The sequence below is a fragment of the Haliotis rubra genome, unplaced genomic scaffold (genome assembly GCF_003918875.1).
Source record: "Haliotis rubra isolate DU_JTF1 unplaced genomic scaffold, ASM391887v1 Scf248, whole genome shotgun sequence".
Taxonomy (NCBI): domain Eukaryota; kingdom Metazoa; phylum Mollusca; class Gastropoda; order Lepetellida; family Haliotidae; genus Haliotis; species Haliotis rubra.
The window spans coordinates 519,880-542,211 of NW_025766536.1; the positions used below are offsets into that span (position 1 = coordinate 519,880).

Here is a 22,332-nt window from a genome sequence, read left to right on the forward strand (position 1 = left end):
CTCACCTTGACATTGACAACAAATCGCGACCTTCACCCGAACGCATTATTGTAACTTATTACAGAAGTTGTAAACATAACGGCGTCGAAGTACAGCATTATATTCAACAAAACCTTGGGTGCTAAAACATCACCAACACCTAATGTCGTTCCAGATCGAACGTTCAGCACAACATCCTTTATTGAATCCCGTCTCCTTGATTAAATCTCGAGCATAGCGAGATGACACGAGACGTTCTGGTCACCAGGGACAGAACGGAAGTGGGCACCATTACCTTCTGGGCCTTCATTGATCATTGCTTAATATTGTCGGAGACCCTCTCGTGCTCGAGCTGCCGTGCCGCGGGGGACAGGCCGTAAACTGGTCGTGTTAACGACATCACATTAGGTCCGTGTTAACTGAAGCTATCAATCTCCAACAGGCCCCGGATGTCGTAGAAGACAGGCGGAGAAACTCTGTCCATCCTAACCCTAACCCTAACACCCTCACTTACTGCGTCCAGAGATTATTATATGGCCTCTGCTGCGGCATTTAGTCAATCGAGATGTTTACGTTTGTTTTTGTTTGTTGTATAACAACCAAAGCTGTAACCACTAGGCTAACCCACCGCCCCTTGAGGTCGATAGACATAACTGCCGGGAAAACATTGTGTGACTTATTTTATGAGAGAGGGAGAGAGAGAGAGAGAGAGAGAGAGAGAGAGAGAGAGAGAGAGAGAGAGAGAGAGAGAGAGAGAGAGAGAGAGAGAGAGAGAGAGAGAGAGAGAGAGAGAGAGAGAGAGAGAGAGAGAGAGAGAGAGAGAGAGAGAGAGAGAGATTTATTTAACAATGTTCCGCAAAATAAACGTATTTCAAATATTTCACAGAGTTGTTGATGATATTAATATCAGAGGATGTACAGAGACTTTGAATGGAGACGCAATGCCCACTTGATGCCTTTGGACATATTTGCATACAAGACCATACGACGTACAGTACAAAATAATACATAATATAGTTGTTGAGTTACCATTTGTGTACATAGTGTGGATCGAAGAAAGGAGTTTGCTAACAATGTTTCGCAGAGTTAACGTATTTAAAAATAGAAAATTCACAGAGTTGTTGATGATATTAATATCAGTGGATGTACAAGGACTTTGAATGGAGACGTAATGCCCACTTGTGACTTATTGTATGAGATATTAGAATTTAGATCACTTGATAAAAGTATTTGAAATAACTTTTGAAGTATATCGGAATATATTATTTAAATGTAGATGGAGAAAGATCAAGCTGACCTGTCTTTAAGAGTGAGTTTAGTTTTACGCCGCACCCAGCAATATTCCTGGTACATGGCCGCGGACTTTAAATAATCGAGTCTGGACCAGACGATCCCGTGACTGACATCATGATCATCGATCTATACAATTGGTACGGCCTGCTTCACCAAAGAGCGTACCCGTGAAGACCCGCGCTAGAAATGATCTTCAGTAACCCATGCATGTCGTAAGAGGCGACTAACGAGATCGGGTGGTCAGGCTCGCTGACTTGGTTGACACATGTCATCGGTTCCCAGAAGCAAGTGCTGAGCGTCAGTGCAGATATGTGGATACATAATATTTCGTAAGATATTTTCAGTTAAAATCCAATTCCCAATTAATATATCAGATGAACTGTAGGAACAGTTTCATTTGCCTTCCTGTGTAAATATATTGTGAAACTACATCAATTCATTGCAATTAAATAGGGATATTGACAATCAGATGAGTTATAAAACAAGTCGTAAATCATCCTTGATTTCCCGTTCAAGTTGTTGACCTTCGTGACTTGATTGAAAACAATGGCCAGTGTCGACTGATACCGCACATAAACATTTAAGGTTTCAACTAAAAATACGTTTCGTTCTATCAAACAGTACACGCGCAAGGCCTGACGTTTGCCTTCGGCGGTGAATAATTCCGATGTTTAAAGTTGCCATGGTAACAAAGAGTATTTAACAGTAATCTGGATTTGGTGCTATTTAGGTTCCTTGCCATATCTTGAGGCTCATATCGTAGCATACGTTTGCGTCCTTGACCACACCCACTGTCATCAAGGGTAGGTCAGGTTGTTGATATCAGTGGCCACGTCCATTCAAATTGTAGGGTTCCTTACAAAGGAAGGTATATACGAGTGTCTAAAAGTGGCTTAAAATGATACATTACTTAAGAAATACAGTTCTCTCTACCACCATGTATAGTGTAATAAAACACACTTTCGCCCTGAAATATTATAGTTAAAGTACGAGGACGCTTGCGTCCGAGTGCTTTAACGTTATAATAGTGCAGGGCGAAAGTGCGCTTTATTACACTATACATGGTGGTAGAGCGAACTGTATTTCTTTTCTAAGATGCCAAATGTAATACTTTCTAAGGATAATTATGATTAATTTAAGGCAGAAAACAAACGACGGTGTCGGTGACCTAAATTAAGAATCCTCGTACAGGGCTAACTGGCGCGCTGTTCTATTGATGTGTCTGCCCCCCTACGTTAAGACGAACGTTACCAGAAAAAAACAAATGATAACAGTTTGATGACGGTTTGCGTTCGGATTAAATATCTTCTCTGAATTATTTTAATTACATCTGTCATTAACGCAAACCATATGGGGCAATATGAACGTCGCATTTCTACTACCAACGTAAGTTTAGATCAGTACATCCAGATGAAGCTGAATAGTCAAGCGACATTCCACGATTGCATCTTTGGAATGTAAACATTGCAAACGTTACCGTGTCGCTGAAAACTTGTGAGTCGAATTGAGACATTTTAACCGTCGTAAAACATAAACGTAATGTTTCCACCAGTGATGTTAGCTGCGTGAAGCAACTGCAAACCAAGAAACGGGATGCAACGGAGTAGTTTACTGTTGGAGGCCGTACGAGGCGATGACAACTGACATGCATCGTGACGTCGCTTACATTGTGACATAATGTAAAATGGTTCGATTACGAGGGGGCACACTAGAATGGCGCAATGACGGGATAACGTCATTCAATTGTTACGTCATCAAAAAAACTATACCTTTATTGTCTGATAATGTAATGTTTTTTCGATTGTTCTAACCGCTAGACATCATAGAATCACAGGTATTATATCTGTGGTTTAGACCTTACATCTACATCCTTTCAGCGTCGTTTTCCAACGAGTAACGCTTCGATACTGTTTGAAGTGTTTCGGTTAAATCCAATCTCTTAGTGAACATTTTATTCACGGCAGTTAAGCTGCTGCTGCTGATGGTGATAATGATGATGCTGATAATCATTATGATAATGATAATGATGATGCTGACGATGATAATGATAATGACACTATAATGATAATGATGATTATAATGCTGCTGATAATGATACTGACGATCATAATGATAATGATATTATTATAATGATAATGATGATTATTATGCTGCTGCTGATGATGATGTTGATGATGATGATGATAATGAGTGAGTGAGTGAGTTTGGTTTTACGCCGCTTTTAGCACTATTCCAGCAATATCACGGCGGGGGACACCAGAAATGGGCTTAACACATTGTACCCATGTGGGGAATCGAACCCGTTTCTTTGGCGTGACGAGCGAACGCCTTAACCATTAGGCTACCCCACCGCCCCTGATGATAATGATGATGATATCGATGATGATGATGATGATGACGATGCTTATAATAATGCTGATGATAATGATGATGATGATCTTTACGATCATAATGATAATGACATTATAATGATAATGATGATTATAATGCTGATGATGATAATGATACTGACGATCATAGTGATAATAATATTATTATAATGATAATGATGATTATAATGCTGCTGCTGCTGATGTTGATGATGATGATAATGTTGATGCTTATAACAATGATGATAATGCTAAGAAGGATAAGGATAACGATGATCTGATCATGATTGTTGCGATGATAACGATTGCTTGATTGTGTTATCGCACAACGCTTATCAATCCATCTGTGCACATCTGAAAGAAGTTATCTATCGTCTCCGTTTACTCATCAATATCATTTATACTGTTCTAGCGACAGCTGCCAGATAGCCCTTGTTCGCCATAACCCAGACAACCTGTAGAGGTGACGCGTTGAATCACAGCCGCCTTAGATGTTTCCGGAGCAAGGATCGTGCCAAGCCGGTACCATAACCATATTATCAACGCTCGTCGTAGCCTTAACGTTCTATAATTAGTAACATCAAAGACGACGTTGCCGATGGTAATGCAACGTGAAACTGGTCACATGGCGTAAAACCCTCCGCCAGACGCCCGGGGGAAGGGGGCTGAGAGGAGGGGGTCGTGATTAGAGCGACATCCCCTCGACAAGCGACGACCCCCTCGACAACCGACGACGGTTAAACGTAGACGTAAATACGACACTTGACAGTCATATACTTTCAAGTGTACACAGTAAAGGCATTCTCCGATCTCGAGTTAAAATCGATATTAACGTAAGATAACCCTTAAACACACATGCCAACGCACAACCCCGAGTCTTTGTATTCAAGGTTTGGGGGTAGTGTATACATCTTGTGCATGGCTTCAATGTCATTTTTCTGACCTAGCTTGTCCATGATATGACCACGCTCTTCTGACAGGTATTGAGTCTGTCGTGTTAGTAAAAGCCTAATCTGACCTGAGAGGACACTTCGAGATGAACTACGTACACTTTACTCACTAGTATCTCTCTTGATTGGTTGGTTGGTTTGTTGTTTAATGCCGCACTAGTCTCTCCTTTGAATTAGAACTAAAATCCAAAATTGCACAATTATTGTCGGTTACGACGCGATATCGTAATTAGTGAGTGAGGGGTGGGGTGGGGGTGGTGGTGGTGGTGGTGGTGGTGGTGGTTGGTTTACGCCGCACGCAGCAATATTCCAGCTACATGGCGGCGGTCTATAAATAATCGAGTCTGGACCAGACAAGCCAGTGATCAACAGCATGAACATCGATCTGCGTAATTGGGAACCGATGACATGTGTAAACAAAGGCAGCGAGTCTGACCACCCGATCCCGTTAGTCACCTCTTACGACAAGCATGGGTTACTGAAGATCAATTCTGACCCGGATCTTCACGGGCAGAGTGGACTGAACCCCCTGTGCATGCGTTTTAACTAGATAATGATAATGTTTCAGTCTGTCTTTTTTTATTGTATCAAGATCATTATGATTAATTTCATCGTATCAAGATTTGTATAGGCTTACCAAGGTTAGTTTGACCTTATCAAGATTAGTTTCGCTGTATCAAGATTAATTTCATTGTGTCAAGATTACGTTCATTGTATCGAGAAGAGTTTCACTGTGTCAAGATTAGTTTCGCTGTATCAATATTGATTCGCTTTATTAACATTACTTTCACTGTATCAAGATTAGTTTCACTGCATGAAGGTGAATTTCACTATATCAAGATTTGAATCAATTTCCAAACCGAGCAACAACCAGTCCCGGATTGTCGTCACAGAAGGATTATTCTACAGTATAATTTTTTAAATCGTCTTCTAATCTATACTTTTACAGTCGCATATTTCTGACAGTTATTGGATATGAATAACACTCAAATCCCCTAGGCGTGGGATTAACACCAGAAGCCTGACTCAAGAAGATGAAATCTACAGCAGAACAAATGCACGCAGAAAGTGATATTAATATAATTACTATTCTCTCCTTTGAAATAGAAATTACTCGAGTAAACAGTGAAAACAACACCAATTATGGTTCCTCATACAGTAGGGAGAATTTCTTGCTTAAATTAGAATCCTATAAATGAGGATACTTCAGTTTATTTTTTCTTTCGTTCTGTGAAACAAGACCGGGGAACTGAAATCCAAAATTGCACAATTATTGTCGATTACGACGCGATATCGTAATTAGTTAGTGAGTGAGTGAGTGAGTTTTGTTTACGCCGCACTCAGCGATATTCCAGCCATATGGCGGCGGTCTGTAAATACATGTAATCGAGTCTGGACCAGACACTCCAGTGATCAACAGCATGAGCATCGATCGGCGCATTTGGGAACGGATGACATGTGTTAACCAATTCAGCGAACCTGACCACCCGATCCCGTTAGTCGCCTCTTACGACAAGCATGGGTTACTGAAGATCAATATTCTAACCCGGACCTTCACGGGTATGATATCGTAATTAGTAGGTGGGAAGCTGACGTCAATGTTTTAAGGACAGCGTCCGTGGTTGAATGGATAGAACGTAAGGGAATTGAAGTATGTGGTTCAATTCCGGGTAGCGTCATACAAAAGTATGTTTAATGATAGTTCTTGGTGTTTTCCTATGCGCTTGTGATAAAGTAATGGGATAGTATCTCAGTGAGCACTATAAAATTAAGACAAGTCAAGACTAGAAGAAGGACAGACACATGCACACACGTACACATGAACATACACGCACATGCATGCACGCACACACACATGTACGCACGCACGCACACACAAACACGCACGCACGCACGCAACACGCAACTAATCATCTACTCAAAACAGCAAAAGTAGTTGTCAGCTTGAAATTTTGAAATCAGTTTAAATTTAGGCTTCAGTTGAAATTACTGATGTGAAAATTTAATCGGCTCAGCTACACACAGCGACGTTTCTTCGAGCAACGACTCACAGACACTGATGGAATCCTTGCCCATCAGAAAAAGGAAACACAACAATATTGTTGAAGAAACACTGGGCGTGAGAGTTGCTATTCGACGTTCTGTAATCCCTTTGAGATCAATATATTGATTTCTCTGATATCCGATCCGCAGTTATAGGGCTTATTTAGACATCCATCTGTACGGATTTAGTGTGTGGAATGAGTTGGGATTAACACCTCATTGTGCAACAATGCCACTAATTTCTATCCATGTAAATCTAGCGCTGCTGTAGCTGTATCTGTGAGGTCAAGTGGTACAGGGCTTTGTTACTTTTAACAATCATATACAATAAACGCTTTATGTTTGCATGCAGTGTTTGCTTTGGTTTCAGACATACCTACAAAATTATCATCCAAAACTGTGTTCCACAGGAGATATTGCTTGTGTGAGATCAAACATTATTTTCTAGGAGATATCATTTTGACAGTTGATTTTGTACAATGCCCTGACAATGTTATGACGTCATGAACTTGATGACGTCACAATGCCTTGACATGGCTGCACTGCAAGTCTAATGGTAGTACCATGTTCAGAGGGGTACATTTTTCATTGAAAACTAATTATGAGTGAGTTTTGATGATAAATAGAATCTCACCCAAGCGTCTACTGATATCAATTATACCAACACTCGTTGATAAAAGTATAAACATCCTCGGCAAGGCTCGGATATTTGTAATTTTAACAACTCGTGTTGATATAATTGATATCAGAAGACACTTGGGTGAGATTCTCTATATAGCATTTCATTTCTAAACAGTCAGACAACAGGAAGTATATGCTTGACACTTGGATTTGATCAAAATATCCCAAACGTTACTTGGGGGCATAGGTGTATGACGGGCGCGAATGATGGGACAGGATACGCTCACCTTTGCACGAACACCTGGTATCATGACTATTTCATAGTGATTCATAAACACATGCTCTGTCATCGTATCGCATGGTGACAATCACTGGATTGTCTGGCCCAGATGCGATTTGTTTACAAACAACATCGTGCAGCTGTAACACAGCTGAAACAAATACATCCTCATGATATAGTCGAAGTTGTACTATCGACAGAGATTTCTTATGGATGTGACAGAGGCCCAGATAGCTGCGTATCCGGGTAAAATACGCATAGAAAATTTCCAATTACGCATTGAAAAAATAATTGTTGCGTACCAATTACGCATTTAAAATGAAAGATACGCAAAAAGTTTAAAACAAATGCGTACGGAATATATTTTTTAAAATCGCTTGCGTAATGAAAAACACATCGATTGCTATCAAGTTGTACTGTTAGTATAGGACAAGTCTTGTACTGTCAGTATAAGATGAGTGATTTTTTATGAAATCATTTCCATTATATTAAAGTGTGTTTTGATTAGGTATGACATAAGGCAGAACATACCTGCTTAGTAAACTTACTCAATGACATAATACTTAGGTGAGTAAAATGACTGAAATACGCACATATTTGAAAGCAGTGGGTAACGGAAAATGAAATACCCACTCAACATTCATAATACCCACTCCAAAAAAATACAGTGGGTACAGTACCCATTTGAGCTAAATCTTATCTGGAGCTCTGGGTGTAGAAAGGGTTTTATCGCTTCTATTGGTTGAATGCTATCAAATGCTCATTCATATGATGCAGATGTAGGACCTATGACAATTCAAGTAATCCACCTTTAAGTTACCATCACTGTAAGAGTATAATGTCCGAAATCCAGACCAGAATAACATTTAACGGTTAGTTTCAAACACGCTGGACTAGTATATTTGTACAGCATTCAAAATTTTGAAAAATCTATGACAAATATACTTTCCATAATTTTCAGAAAATGAAGAAAAAAAAATAAATCTGACGATAACTAAATTCTGTGATTTCAGCACTACCTGTTCATATCACGCGTAGATTATTTTCTAGTTGCTAGGCAACTGTTTACTCTCCTTACATCTGACGACATGTATGTAACACCTAGAAATGTTGTGAAATGTTCTGACGTCATGACGAGGCGAACGCCATACATCGAACTGATGATTATCGTCAGTTTGTAAAAATTGGGAAATACTTCTCTGTCAAGTTGACAGTTGGTTACCTGTGTGAATAAACACTCACAATTACAGTAACAGCTATACACCCAAGTAATTACCCGTGCTCTTGTTTTGAAATAATTTCTCGTTGCACAATGAAACATATGAAATATTATGGATGACAGCTTCCGGTTTATTGCGTTAAGCGACGTTTCGATGTTGATTCTTACAGCGTTATCAAGCTAAAAGTGCGAAACGTCGCTTAACGCAATACACTAGAAGTTGTCATCCATAGAGTTGGATGTTTCATTTGTTGACTCAACAACTTCTAGAATGCCGTTGCACAACGGTTTATAGGTATGCATTATTTTTACCAAAAAGTACATACATACACGTGTGCACGCATGCATCCATCCATCCATCATCCATCAATCCACCCATTCACACTTCCATCGCACGCACGCATGCACACACACATGCATGCATGCATGCATGCATCCATCCATCCATCCATCCATCCATCCATCCATACATACATACATACATACATACATACATACATACATACATACATACATACATACATACATACATACACACATGCACACATGCACACATACACACATACATACATACATACATACATACATACATACATACATACATACATACATACATACATACATACATACATACATACATACATACATACATTTCTGTTTCGACAGAAAATCAAGATTGATTGTTCTCCAACGTTGAGAGGTCATATTTAGATCTCGTATATTTGTAAAATATCATCATCCTCTCTTGTCCGATTGCTGGTCGGAAGGGGAGACGTATTTGAATAGAGAGGGGTAGGAATCAAGATTGGTTTCTCTCTTGATCTCGTACATGCATATAGTATCATCGTCGTTAGTACAGGGGGTCCCAATTGCTGGTTGGAAGGGGGCATATTCAGATAGGGAGCTCGGTTGCTTGGATGACACCGGGTGTCGCGGATATATAGTGTCTTCAGTTCATTTACTGTCAGACACAGGCTGTCCTCACAGAAGACGAGTAAGTGAGTTTAGTTTTACACCGCTTTTTGCAATATTCCAGCAATAATACGGCGGGTGACACCAGCAATGGGCTTCCCACCTTGTATCCATGTGGGGAATCGAACCCGGGTCTTCGGCGTGACGAGCGAAAGTTTTAAGCACTAGGCTACCCCACCGCCCCTCGCAGAAGAGGAATATTGATTTTCGCGCTGATAACTAACATTCACTCCCTTCATATGGGCGGTGGGGTAGTCTAGTGGTTAATGCGTTGTCTCGTCACGCCCGAGACCCGGGTTCGAATCCCCACATGGGTACAATGTGTGAAGCCTATTTCTGGTGTCCCCCGCCGTGATGTTGCTGGAATATTGCTAAAAGCGGCTTAAAAACCAAACTCATTCTGTCAGTCAGTCACTCCCTTCATAATTAGAACATAGTTTGGGTAGGTCATGCTGCAGACAGCTAAAAGCGTAAAAGACCCCTATGACTTCATACACTGCTAGAATACACTGTATGCCAATTTACAAGTGGAAATTGGATATGACAAAACACGGGCAACAAATACGTTACCAGGCTGTATCAGCCATCGGACACCAAACTCAAAACGCATCTATGATACCTGTTTCTCGATCCACAAAGCGTTCGTAAAGTAACGACCTGTCGTAACTCTCTAGTTAATCATTGGCTTACGAATGTCGTAGCGCTACGAACGCTTTGTGGATCGGGACCTGAATCCTATTCATCAGCACCGAATAGCTATATCTTGTCTGATTTACTATCAGCTCGCTGACTTGGTTGTCACATGTCATCGTGTCCCAATTGCGTAGAGCGATGCTCATGCTGTTGATCACTGGATTGTCTGGTCCAGACTCGCTTATTTACAGACCGCGGCCATATAGCTGGAATATTGCTGAGTGAAAACTAAACTCACTCACTCTCCAGTCGTCTCACACTCTGAAATTCGCCGGACAGATATACGTTCTCTTGGCGTGCCAAGAACTTCTGGTCATTGGTTCTACATTGGTACACGATTATTTACAGACCGCCGCCATATAGCTGGAATATTGCAGAATGCGGCGTAAAACTCAACTCACTCACTCACACATCAGTCACCATCGAACAAGGTCAGGCAGTTCAGATGCACAGAATGCATGGACAATACCAGCCCTCCGGCTCAACAGCATTCTTGGACATTAGTATTATCCAAACTAGCACCTGCCATGTCGGACGCCATCTGTTAATTGCGAACGGTGTGACTTTCGTCATCGGGCGATGTTAACATATCCATTATGTTGAAAACACCTGCCGTAATTATGTGACAAATAAGGGTCCCTACAATAACGGCATGAGGTGAGGATGGCTGTGATGTAACTTGAACAAGCATTTTGGTAATTAGAATGGGGTGCTGACTTTGGTTAACGTCAGAGGCAAATTTTAGGTGTGATAATGATCTGTCTTCCAAGGCAATTCTCTGTGCACGGTTGCCTCCTTTTCGCGAGCTAGTAACCTGTGATACTGGGTTCGGATCTCAACTTCGCTATGATCATGTTTCTGTCTTCACAGGTATCAGTTTGGGTACGGATTTTCCTTCTAAATCGAACTGACCCACCGTGGTAGAATTAAAATTCTGGTAAAAGCGGCGTGAAAATCAACTCTCTCAACCTCACAAAATGTGATGATATAGCATTCAATCGCAAAACATTCGAAAAATTGTATGCTTTGCAATGATTAGACAGTCTTTGACAATATAGCACTTAATGGAATTTTTCAACAATCCACAACAATATATATTATCTCAAAAAAGAAACGCATAGGCGATTTGTATTTTTAAAAAACTATTAATTACCTATTGTGTTCAAACAATCGTCAAAATATGTAACAGAAGTGTTGATAACATGATTTTACACAATTGCACAAGTAAAAAATCGATTTTACCTGAAAATATTGATTTTGATGAGATTTCTTACAAGGACTAAAAAGGCATCGCCACAACGCAACAGAAATCACCTTCCAGTTGAAATTGTGCAGCAAAGAGCATGCACTGTCTGGCAAAAAAATCCAGATTACTTTTGGAAATTGGCATTCGTTGTGAAGGATATTCAAGGTCAAATCACTACGCCACGTCTTGACGCTGCGACACGGAACATCGCCATTGAAAGAATGCACGCTGGAGATTACCAATCTTCTGTTGCCAGGCGTCTGAATGTTAGTCTGAGCACGATATCACGGCTTGCAGCTCGTTACAACCAAACAGGTATAACAAATGACCATCCCCGTACAGGCAGACCTCGAGTCACCACTGCAGCCCAAGATCGGTACATCCGAATGCTACATTTGCGTAATCGTACTGCCACGGATGAGAGCACAGCAGCCAGGGTGCCTGGATTAAGGAGGATATCCGGCCAAACTGTACGGAACAGGTTGAAAGAGATTGGTCTGAGAGCCAGGAGACCCGACGTCGGGACCGTGCTACGTCGTCACCATCGCGATCAACGTCTCTGTTATCTAAAATCATCCACTTGGTTGTATAGACACTAACTTCTTCTAAACAGGTGTAAAATTCATGCACTAAAGTGTATTTGTGGACGAGTTATACATGTTTGAAAATACAACATTTTCGCAACAGATTTCTGGCCTATGGGTTTCTTTTTGGGGATGGTATATTATTTTACGGCATTTTTCGACATTCTATAACAGTACAGATTTCTTGGGCATTTTTCTACAATCAATATTTGATATTAGCATTTTATGGCATTTTGCAACAGTCTACTACAATACAGAATTTGAGGCATCTTTCACCAATCTAGCACAGTAAACAATTTGGGACATTTTTCAACTCGGACTCATTGGCATTTGTCTTGACAATCTACAGCGTACAGTTTAGACATGTTTTGGCAGACGAGTCAGTAACGTTTTTAGAAGCAATGACAAAACAGTTGAGATCAACAGAAGCCGATAGACGTGCATGCTGTGATTTAATACACTACCTGTTCATATTACCCAACTATTTCAGAAGCAGTTGCTAAGCAACTGGATACTGTGAGCGTTGTTAGATAGGAGTGTGATACCTGGCAAAGTTGTGAAATGTTCAGACAGTCAACATTAGCACGATGAATAATATCCTTGTTTCGTAACCCTTGTCTCTAAGAAACAGAAACTCTTGTGTTAATGAGTGAGTGAGTGAACACTGTTTTTTTAGGAGGGTGTGGGGGGGCACACTTCAGAAAGGGGGGTGCACAGTTCATAGTCGCCCGTTTTCACGTCAGTTTCATTGGTCATATGATAAACTTTCCGAACAAAACGGGGGGAGGGGCTGCGCAAAAGGGGTTGGGTCATTTGGACACGTGGTTTGGTGAAGAAAATGAAGACACAATGTCATTTAGAAAGTGTTCAATTTTGGATTATACTTTCTCAGTAAAGTACCGATTCTAGTCCTTTGGTTAGGCTGAGTCCCATCCGGGATTCGAACTCACACTCTCAGAGTCAGGCAACTAATCGCCCGTACACAAATTCTTCTAAAATACTTTCCACGACACAGGTACCTCAGTAGAGAATCACGTAAATGGTTCCTATATCAATCGATGTCGCGACTTTGTGCATTGGGTGGCCAGGATCGATGACGTAATTGATTGAGTGTTTCCGTACCTCGAACACAATACCAGTCACTGGATATTCTGGTCCGGAGGTAATTGCTTGCAACAGATACAGTTGTTATATTGCGGCGTGTGGCCTTCAGAGCATAACTGCAGTGTGTATATACGGCTTAACTGGAATGGCTATGGTCTGAGACGAGTGCATATATTGTCATATATACAAGGAAACGAGCTAGATAGGATGATGATGATGATGATTACAACAAGAATTGTCTACAGTAGAACAATTAAAACCTTTCTTTCTTGGACTCCACCGGATTAACAGATTTCCGTGTTATTATATTTCGGGATTGACATTTTTAAACGAATTTGCATTGTATAACTATGAATACCTTCTCGCAACACTACAAAGAAGAGGGCCTTTTTTTCAATATGTCGTTTGTTTTGACGAGTATTGTACTCCGTTACTCAGGAAACAATAATTATGATAATACAAATATATTATAACTAATTATAGATATCAAAACATTTCGTCTTTTGTATGTTCAAAGCTCTGCGACCCGTGAAGATCCGGGGTAGAACAGGTCTTCAGCAACCCATGCTTGCCACAAAAGGCGACTATGCTTGTCGTAAGAGGCGACTAACGGGATCGGGTGGTCAGGCTCGCTGACTTGGTTGACACATGTCATCGGTTCCCAATTGCGCAGATCGATGCTCATGCTGTTGATCACTGAATTGTCTGGTCCAGACTCGATTATTTACACACCGTGCGGCGTAAAACTAACCTAACTCACTCTAAGCTCTGAACCAGTGGACAAGTGTCCTCTCGAATGCCATTCCAAGCTCCTGGGGTAAAAATCGAGGCGTCAGACCTTCTCGTCCTATCGGGTACCCATTCGCTACTGAATGGACAGAGACATATTTTGAAAGAGTCACCTGCCTACGGAGAGACCTAATGTAACGCGTAGAGCGGGACCGGCGACCTTGAAGCTCGTAATTAAGTTGGGAGTCATCCGTCCATCTTCTCCCAGCTGCATAACTGACTTGACACATCACGAGAACTTGTCATCAGATGAAAGCTTCCACGTGTTCCCAGCGAGGAGATTTGATATGGCCCACATTGACACAGAGAGACAATTCCATCGGGAATTAGTTTCTGGTCGAGAATACCAACATTTTGTTTTAACATCACAACGCACTCGGTGTTGTTGTTTTTTTAAATATCAAACACTAACTGTCAGTTGTGAGTCGAATGTTGTAAAGATCGGTTCCCAAATCGTTTGAGCGTTAACTTTTATATACTTCCTTCGAGTAAGTAGGTGAGTGAGTGTGCTTTAACGCCTCTTGTGGCAATGTTCGAGCAGTAACTCTGAGTTAGACGCCTGAGATGGTTCACGCCATGTATTTATGTCGACATACCCCGCATGACAAGACAATGGTTTGACACAAGGCTACCCTACCACCCCTTAATTGTTCGAGCCCAAATTTTGGAAGTTTATTGCCATGGAAACCTATCTGCGCCACCTTCCGAAAGCATATTGTCTACGTACATGCTATTGTAGTAGTAAATTTTCGTAGATGCATAGCGGTATTATCTACCGAGATCAAGATATGATTTTGTAAGAATGAAGCAAAATTACGCTTCCATATATTATGTTAGCTGTAAAATTGAATCTGCAACAGACAGTAGCATTTCGAGGTCTCAAAAAGAACAATAAAAATTGAGCTCGCGGACGGCTATTACAGGATCCAAATGAAATTAAGAACTATTGTAATTTGATATGATGGGATAATAAACTGAGGTACAAAAGAAAGTACACGCCTGTTTTATTTTATCAAAGACATCCGTTGTGTTTTGGCAACACGTACACAATTTTTGTGACCGCATTTAATAACATTTAAATCGTTTATTGGAAAATACTCCACGAGAACCAGGTGTGAACTTTCTTTGGGACGTCAGTTTATTACGAATGTTGTGATGATTTATTCACGATTTCGTGGATAACTGACAGTTATCCATTTCCATTCTGAAAGATGTGTTAAAATTAGTAGTTTCATCTATTATGCATCCACGTGAGACATCATATATCGACAATTTTATTCACAGCCGGGTTTTTTTAACAGTTGGCTCACGGATATAGTTTCCAAGATCAAATATTGAAATATATTGCACACGCAAACATGTTCATGGGGACTAGAGATGATGATTGGTGCCGGTATATATTGTAGGTGTGACGGATGTGGGTATGTAAAAGATATGTAAATAAGTATGAAAAAAGCACTGTTTTCTGTTAAGGCAAGATATCTCAGAACTGCTTCTTTTTCATGTTTCAAAATGAACTGATAAAGGATTAGGATCCTAAAAGTTCATCACAATTTGTCAGCAATATTCCAAGGACGGCGGATACACTTTCCACGTGAGTAACCCGTCCATCTTGGGACCCCAGCGATGTACGTCTTAACCAATACGTACTAATTCTCTTGTGGTCGACTGAGTGAGTGAGTATGGTTTTACGTCGCTTTTTTTAGCAATATTCCAGCAATATCACTGCGGGACAACCAGAAATGGGCTTTACACATTGTACTCATGTGGGGAATCGAACCCGGGTCTTTTGTGTGATGAATCTAAGCTGTAACCGCTAGGCTACCCCACCGCCCCTTGCGGTCGATTGACATAACTGCCGGGAAAACATCGGGTGACATATTGAAATCTTGATCACCTGATAAAAGTATTCAAAATAACTTTTGAGGTATATCGGAAACACATGTTTTATTTTTTGTAGATGGAGAAAGATCAAGCTGTCTTATGGGGGTGAGTGAATGAGTTTAGTTTTGCGCTGCATTCAGCAATATTCAAGCTACATGGCGGCGGTCTGTAAATAATCAAGTCTGGACCAGACAATCCAGTGATCAACAGCATGAACATCGTTCTACGCTATTGGGATACAATGACATGTGTCAACCAAGTCTGCGAGTCTGACCACCCGATCCCGTTAGCACTAACACCGTTATCAAGATACTTGCTTGATTCGGTGTAGGTACTTACAACGTCATTAAGTGATACTTGCTTGATTCGGTGTAGGTACTTACAACGTCATTAAGTGATACTTGCTTGATTCGGTGTAGGTACTTACAACGTCATTAAGTGATACTTGCTTGATTCGGTGTAGGTACTTACAACGTCATTAAGTGATACTTGCTTGATTCGGTGTAGGTACTTACAACGTCATTAAGTGATACTTGCTTGATTCGGTGTAGGTACTTACAACGTCATTAAGTGACACTTGCTTGATTCGGTGTAGGTACTTACAACGTCATTAAGTGATACTTGCTTGATTCGGTGTAGGTACTTACAACGTCATTAAGTGACACTTGCTTGATTCGGTGTAGGTACTTACAACGTCATTAAGTGATACTTGCTTGATTCGGTGTAGGTACTTACAACGTCATTAAGTGACACTTGCTTGATTCGGTGTAGGTACTTACAACGTCATTAAGTGATACTTGCTTCATTCGGTGTAGGTACTTACAACGTCATTAAGTGACACTTGCTTGATTCGGTGTAGGTACTTACAGCGTCATTAAGTGACACTTGCTTGATTCGGTGTAGGTACTTACAACGTCATTAAGTGACACTTGCTTGATTCGGTGTAGGTACTTACAACGTCATTAAGTGATACTTGCTTGATTCGGTGTAGGTACTTACAACGTCATTAAGTGATACTTGCTTGATTCGGTGTAGGTACTTACAACGTCATTAAGTGATACTTGCTTGATTCGGTGTAGGTACTTACAACGTCATTAAGTGATACTTGCTTGATTCGGTGTAGGTACTTACAACGTCATTAAGTGACACTTGCTTTATAACGGTCTTAGAAGCTACACCGAAACGTCGCATTCATTGCAATAAAGAAGTTGACTATCTATACAACCTGGTTCTCCTCCATCTATACAACTTCTAAAATGCCTCTCAAAGAAGGGTTCGCAGAGGGTAAAAGTATTATTTATATCATATGAGGACATAAATTTTCCAACCGCGGGGAAATCTGAGATAATAAATGTTAATATTATTTCATGTCAGAATAAAAACATCAGTGCGGGAAGTAGATGGGAGACACGGGAACATACAGCCTAATGACACGACAATCTGAAACAGAGTATCGACCTGACCTTCTCTAGATCAAACAGAGACCACAGCATGGACAAAGCCCGAGTCTCATCAAGTTATGAACACTTGCCTCGGGGGAAATTGTAACAATGTTCCATCAATATGTGTCCGCTTCATTGGCTTTATCACCGACTGGCCCAAACCACCTTGACATGAAGAGGAATTGTTTAACCGTATCACCGAATGTATTCAGTCCCACACAATGCAGGCATTACCAATCTGCATGTGTCTAGACGGTGTCGGGTCGCCAGTGTAGACGGAAACTGGTTGTGTAAATTTGTCATCCATTTGAACTTAATTGATCCCATGTGTTGTTAAAACTGTTTACATGTCAATAAGTATTTCTTCTACGGTAGCTCGAAACGGTCATGGCTCATAGGCGGGACAACTAACCGGTCACTAAGTTTGTTTGTTTGTTTGTTTGTTTGTTTGTTGTTAGTTAACGACGCACAACAATATTCCAGGGATATATCTGTAAATAATGGAGCCTGGACCAGACAATCCAGTGTTCAGTATCATGGGCATCGATCCACACAATTGGGAGACGATGACATGGGTCAACCAAATCAGCGACCCTGACTACCCGATCCCGTTAGTCGCCTCTTACGACAAACATGGGTTTCTGAAGACCAATTCTCGAAAACATTAGGGGAAGAATAACTGTTTGGAACTACGCGATAATTAGGACGATTCAAATGTTGTTCATTCACGGTTTCTAAAGATACTTCATTGATTTAATTCTAACCCGGACTTCACGGGTCCCTGGAGGGGGTGGGGGTGTTACGTCTTAGCACGAGCCGCTTTGCCAGATGGTTTCAGACAGGTGCGTGTTTGGGTATTACTGTTACCCAAGACTGTTGAGCCGGAGGGGTGTTATCTCAATATGTTGACTATCAACCTGGTCATGTTTGACTTCATTCCTGATGTATACTCACAAACAAAAGAAAGCACACACCCATGTTTGAAGGTTGGTAACGATGAAACGAAAAAGAGGGTGGTGATATATACTCAGGGAAACAAATAAGGGAACATATGAAAGTACAAGTGTTCCTATATTCCTCTCCAGGTTTCTTCCAAACTATGGTTCAAAATCTGAAAATAAATGTAGGCATACTGTGATGAAGTGGTGTTCCCCTATTTGTTTCCCTCAGTATATCTGAAGCTGGTCGTATAGCTGCATGTGTAGGATATGAACCTTACAGTATTTAGGTAACTAATCGTATCCCAATTTCTAACCTTTGCAATCATAAGTTCAATCCAATTTCCAACTCTATACGTTTTCTCGGCAGTAATATGTATAACACCCAAACAGTCTTTGTTTGAATTATGGACCATCTATCAATATAATACACTATACAATTGTAGAAATGGCATTTTAGATAGTGAATGAAGATCATAGCCATTTTATAACAGTTTTCAGTCAATAACTGAAAAAGAAACTGCTTAAAGGAATGTGTAGGTTTACTCAAAAGCAATCATGTTCATGTCTCGTGCCCACCCATTATTAAACTTATTGTAAGCTACTATTGTGTAGGTTATAAAATTTCATATCTTTAGAAGTAGAAATATTTCGATTTAGAGAAAACAACTTTAGCAGATGAATAAGTTTGTATGCTGGCTTTTGCAATATTCTAGGAATAGCATGGTGAAGAACACCAGGATCCAAACCCGGAATCAGCGGATCCTGATTTGCTTCTCAGTTCATGGTTTTATCATTTAAACATTCACATGGCCATGACCATCACATAGATATTAAAATATTGAAAAAGTATGCCAAACACCAAAATAAATCCATCGAACATGATTACAAGACACCTATATTAGCGAAAAAAGCTGAACCATTGATAGTTCAAATTAACATCTACTGTATAATTACTGCAAAGATTGAGCGAGAATGACTTTTCGACATAAATTCTAAAGTTTCAACAATATCCCATCAGCATAAGCAAGACTAAGACCAGGACAAGTCTTTCACACATGTCGGGCTTCAAACCCGGTCAGCGGCGTGAAGATCGATCGCTTTACCCACGAGGCTACCCAACTGCACCACTTCACGGAAAGGTCCTCTGTTAAAACGTGATCATTTTAACTTAACGGTTCATTACTGGGACTTACAATTCATTTCACTGCACTTCACTCAGAATTCGTTGCATTAAGGACAGAAAATGTCATCAACAACTTTCTAAAATTATCACAAGACTCTCAAGCTTTTCCAGCGAAACGGATTTCACTGATTGGAAGTGAAAAGCCAAGTAGCAGTGAAAATTATATGAATGGCCCGCCAAACATCAGCGACTGTGATCGCTAAAATGGACAACGTCATAGTTCCCTCACAAATAGTTACATGTTATCTTTATATCACCAGGTCTTACTTTCAAAATACCCTCAAGTCATTCCGCCTCTTCGCCCTAATTCAAATCGATCTCGAACAGTTTTTCCTCAAACAATACTCCTTTACGAAACGTTAATCATTAACAAATATGGCTGAAGCACCTCTCTCGTTTTAAGGACCCCAATGGAGATATTATAGACGTAGAATTGACTGTATAACTTTGTCAATATTGTTCACACTCTGTGTCACATTTGAGCTAGAATAATCTCATCAGGTCGTACCCCCGGGGGCGTTAGAGGGGGCTGTCAGATCATATCGTTCCGGTATATTTGTTACAGCGAGAAGACGCCATGTTACCCACGAAAGACACCCACCAGCATGATGACGATGATGATAGAGAGTTGCGGAACAGATTGTGTTGTGGCGGTACACTGTTGTAGGGTCGTGTAAACGGTTGAACAGTCTGTCAGTGTCTGTCAGAGGTTTCTCTGGCTGACGTGGCGCTTACGTTTGACAAGTATTTTCAACGTGATTGCAAGGCGGAGAGGAAATGACGCGTTTGATGGCAAAGATGTTTAAAAAATGTTGTGAACACCAGTCAGTAAAACACATCCACAACAAAGACGTTCACCCTCATGCAGCTCATTTTCACAATTAGTATCATTAAGGGACAGTTCATAATCTATGACTGGATGTGTGTGTATGAGTGTATGTGTGTGTTTAGGGGTGGGGGTGGGGGCAGGGTGCGGATAGATGATGATTTCAAGAGGGGCCACCCATTTTCCATTTTGTTCTGAGAAGGTAGAGGAGCATCAGTTTCTGAATTACTGGGGGGCGGGCAGCAATTATGTACATGAGCATATTAACGAATTATTAATAACTTATGGGAAGGGGGGTGTCATCGATTTTGTCCATGACACGCAGGGGGTCATTTACTCTGTACATATTTTGATTTTTGTTGTTGTTTTTCTTTGGGGGTCCATTCACATTGTACATGCTACCCAAAAAATTATCCCCACCCTCCACCCCACTACCCTCCAGCCCGAGCCATAAATTATGAACGGTCCCTAATAATAACATTATGACATGCAAGTAAGTTAACTAATGCCTCATTTCGCTTAAAATGAGGGCTTTAAATTTGACTTTAACAAAATCTAAGTACACGTGAATACAATGATACAATGTAATGAAATTATTATCAAAACATATTTCAACATCAACATGTCCCTTACGAATCAGTAAAGGATTTTTTCTAAGTTATAATTCGGTCAGCGCCGATCTTCCGCTGAGATGTACCAGTAACCTACCTTCTCTTGTTTTCCATTAATGTCAAGATAAACTGTCTTGGAGGGTTCAATCGATGAAGCGTTCCCCATCTTTGTTTCTGTCCCGTATCACAGCCAAAATATACACTCAGCGTTCACAAGAACAATATCTCCTCTATATACACCTTCTGTATTCATACAATCACTTTAAATCCTTCTCCAACTGTCATGCTGAAATCTCCTCTCTTATGTGTCGTCTGCTCTTTTATACTCTCGCTACTGTCGCGTGCTGATGGCGTTATCGCGCATGCGCACCGAAGCCTGAAGCCCTGATGTTTCGTGCATCACCTTGGAGATGAATTAGATTTAAATGCATCAAGTCACTATGGAAACGAGCTACGCGATGTTTCGGCATGATAGTTGCAGGTCAAACATTTAACACTTATCAATTGTAGCACAAAATAAGTGACGTTTTCGTATGGCGGGATGTGGGCAGTCTGCCAGCGCGTTATCGATCTGAAGCTGAATGTACTTGGCAGCAAGAACATGCGATCGGAGTAATTATATCTACACTACAAACGCTCTGTCATCTCGGGACGACCAATGTAACGACACGCAACTTCGTCAACGATTTTTTTTCAAACGAGACTACTTAAAACTCCATCTCGTCTTCGGTCACGCATTGCTGTCGGGAACATACCAATTACAGCCGTAACACTAGCAGTAGCAGTAGTAGATGCAGCAGTGGTAGGAATACTGATTCCAGTAGAAGCAGTAGCAGCAGCAGTAGTAGTAGTAGTAATAGTAGCAGTATACGTAGTAGGAATAATGATTCCAGTAGTAGCAGCAGCAGAAATAGTAGTAGTAGTAGTAGCAGTAGTAGTAGTAGCAGCAGCAGTAGTAGATGTTGCAGTGGTGGGAATAATGATTCCAGTAGAAGTAGTAGTAGTAGCCGCAGCAGCAGCAGCAGTAGTAGTAGTAGTAGTAGTAGATGTAGCAGTGGTAGGAATAATGATTCCTGTAGAAGTAGTAACAGCAGTAGTAGTAGTAAATGTAGCAGTAGCAGTAGTAGGAATAATAAATCCAGTAGTAGTAGCAGCAGCAGCAGCAGTAGTAGTAGTAGCAGCAGCAGAAATAGTAGTAGTAGTAGCAGCAGTAGAAGTAGCAACAGTAGCAGTAGTAGTAGTAGTAGTAGTAGCAGTAGTAGCAGTAGTAGCAGCAGTAGTAGCAGTAGTAGCAGTAGTAGCA

General features: G+C 40.7%; 1 protein-coding gene across 6 annotated transcripts in view; it reads right to left on the minus strand.

Moving 5' to 3' along the window:
* Positions 1 to 21,439, minus strand: part of LOC124279205 (high affinity cGMP-specific 3',5'-cyclic phosphodiesterase 9A-like) — a 113,519-nt gene extending 92,080 nt beyond the window's left edge. For 4 of the 6 annotated variants that reach the window (XM_046715002.1, XM_046715003.1, XM_046715004.1 and 1 more), the window contains exon 1: positions 21,127 to 21,439. In XM_046715002.1, coding sequence (XP_046570958.1) covers positions 21,127 to 21,195 — 69 coding nt within the window. In that variant the 5' untranslated portion in view covers positions 21,196 to 21,439. The remainder of the gene's footprint in view (positions 1 to 21,126) is intronic. The other 2 variants (XM_046715005.1, XM_046715006.1) reach the window with 2 other exon arrangements.
* Positions 21,440 to 22,332: the final 893 nt, after the last annotated feature.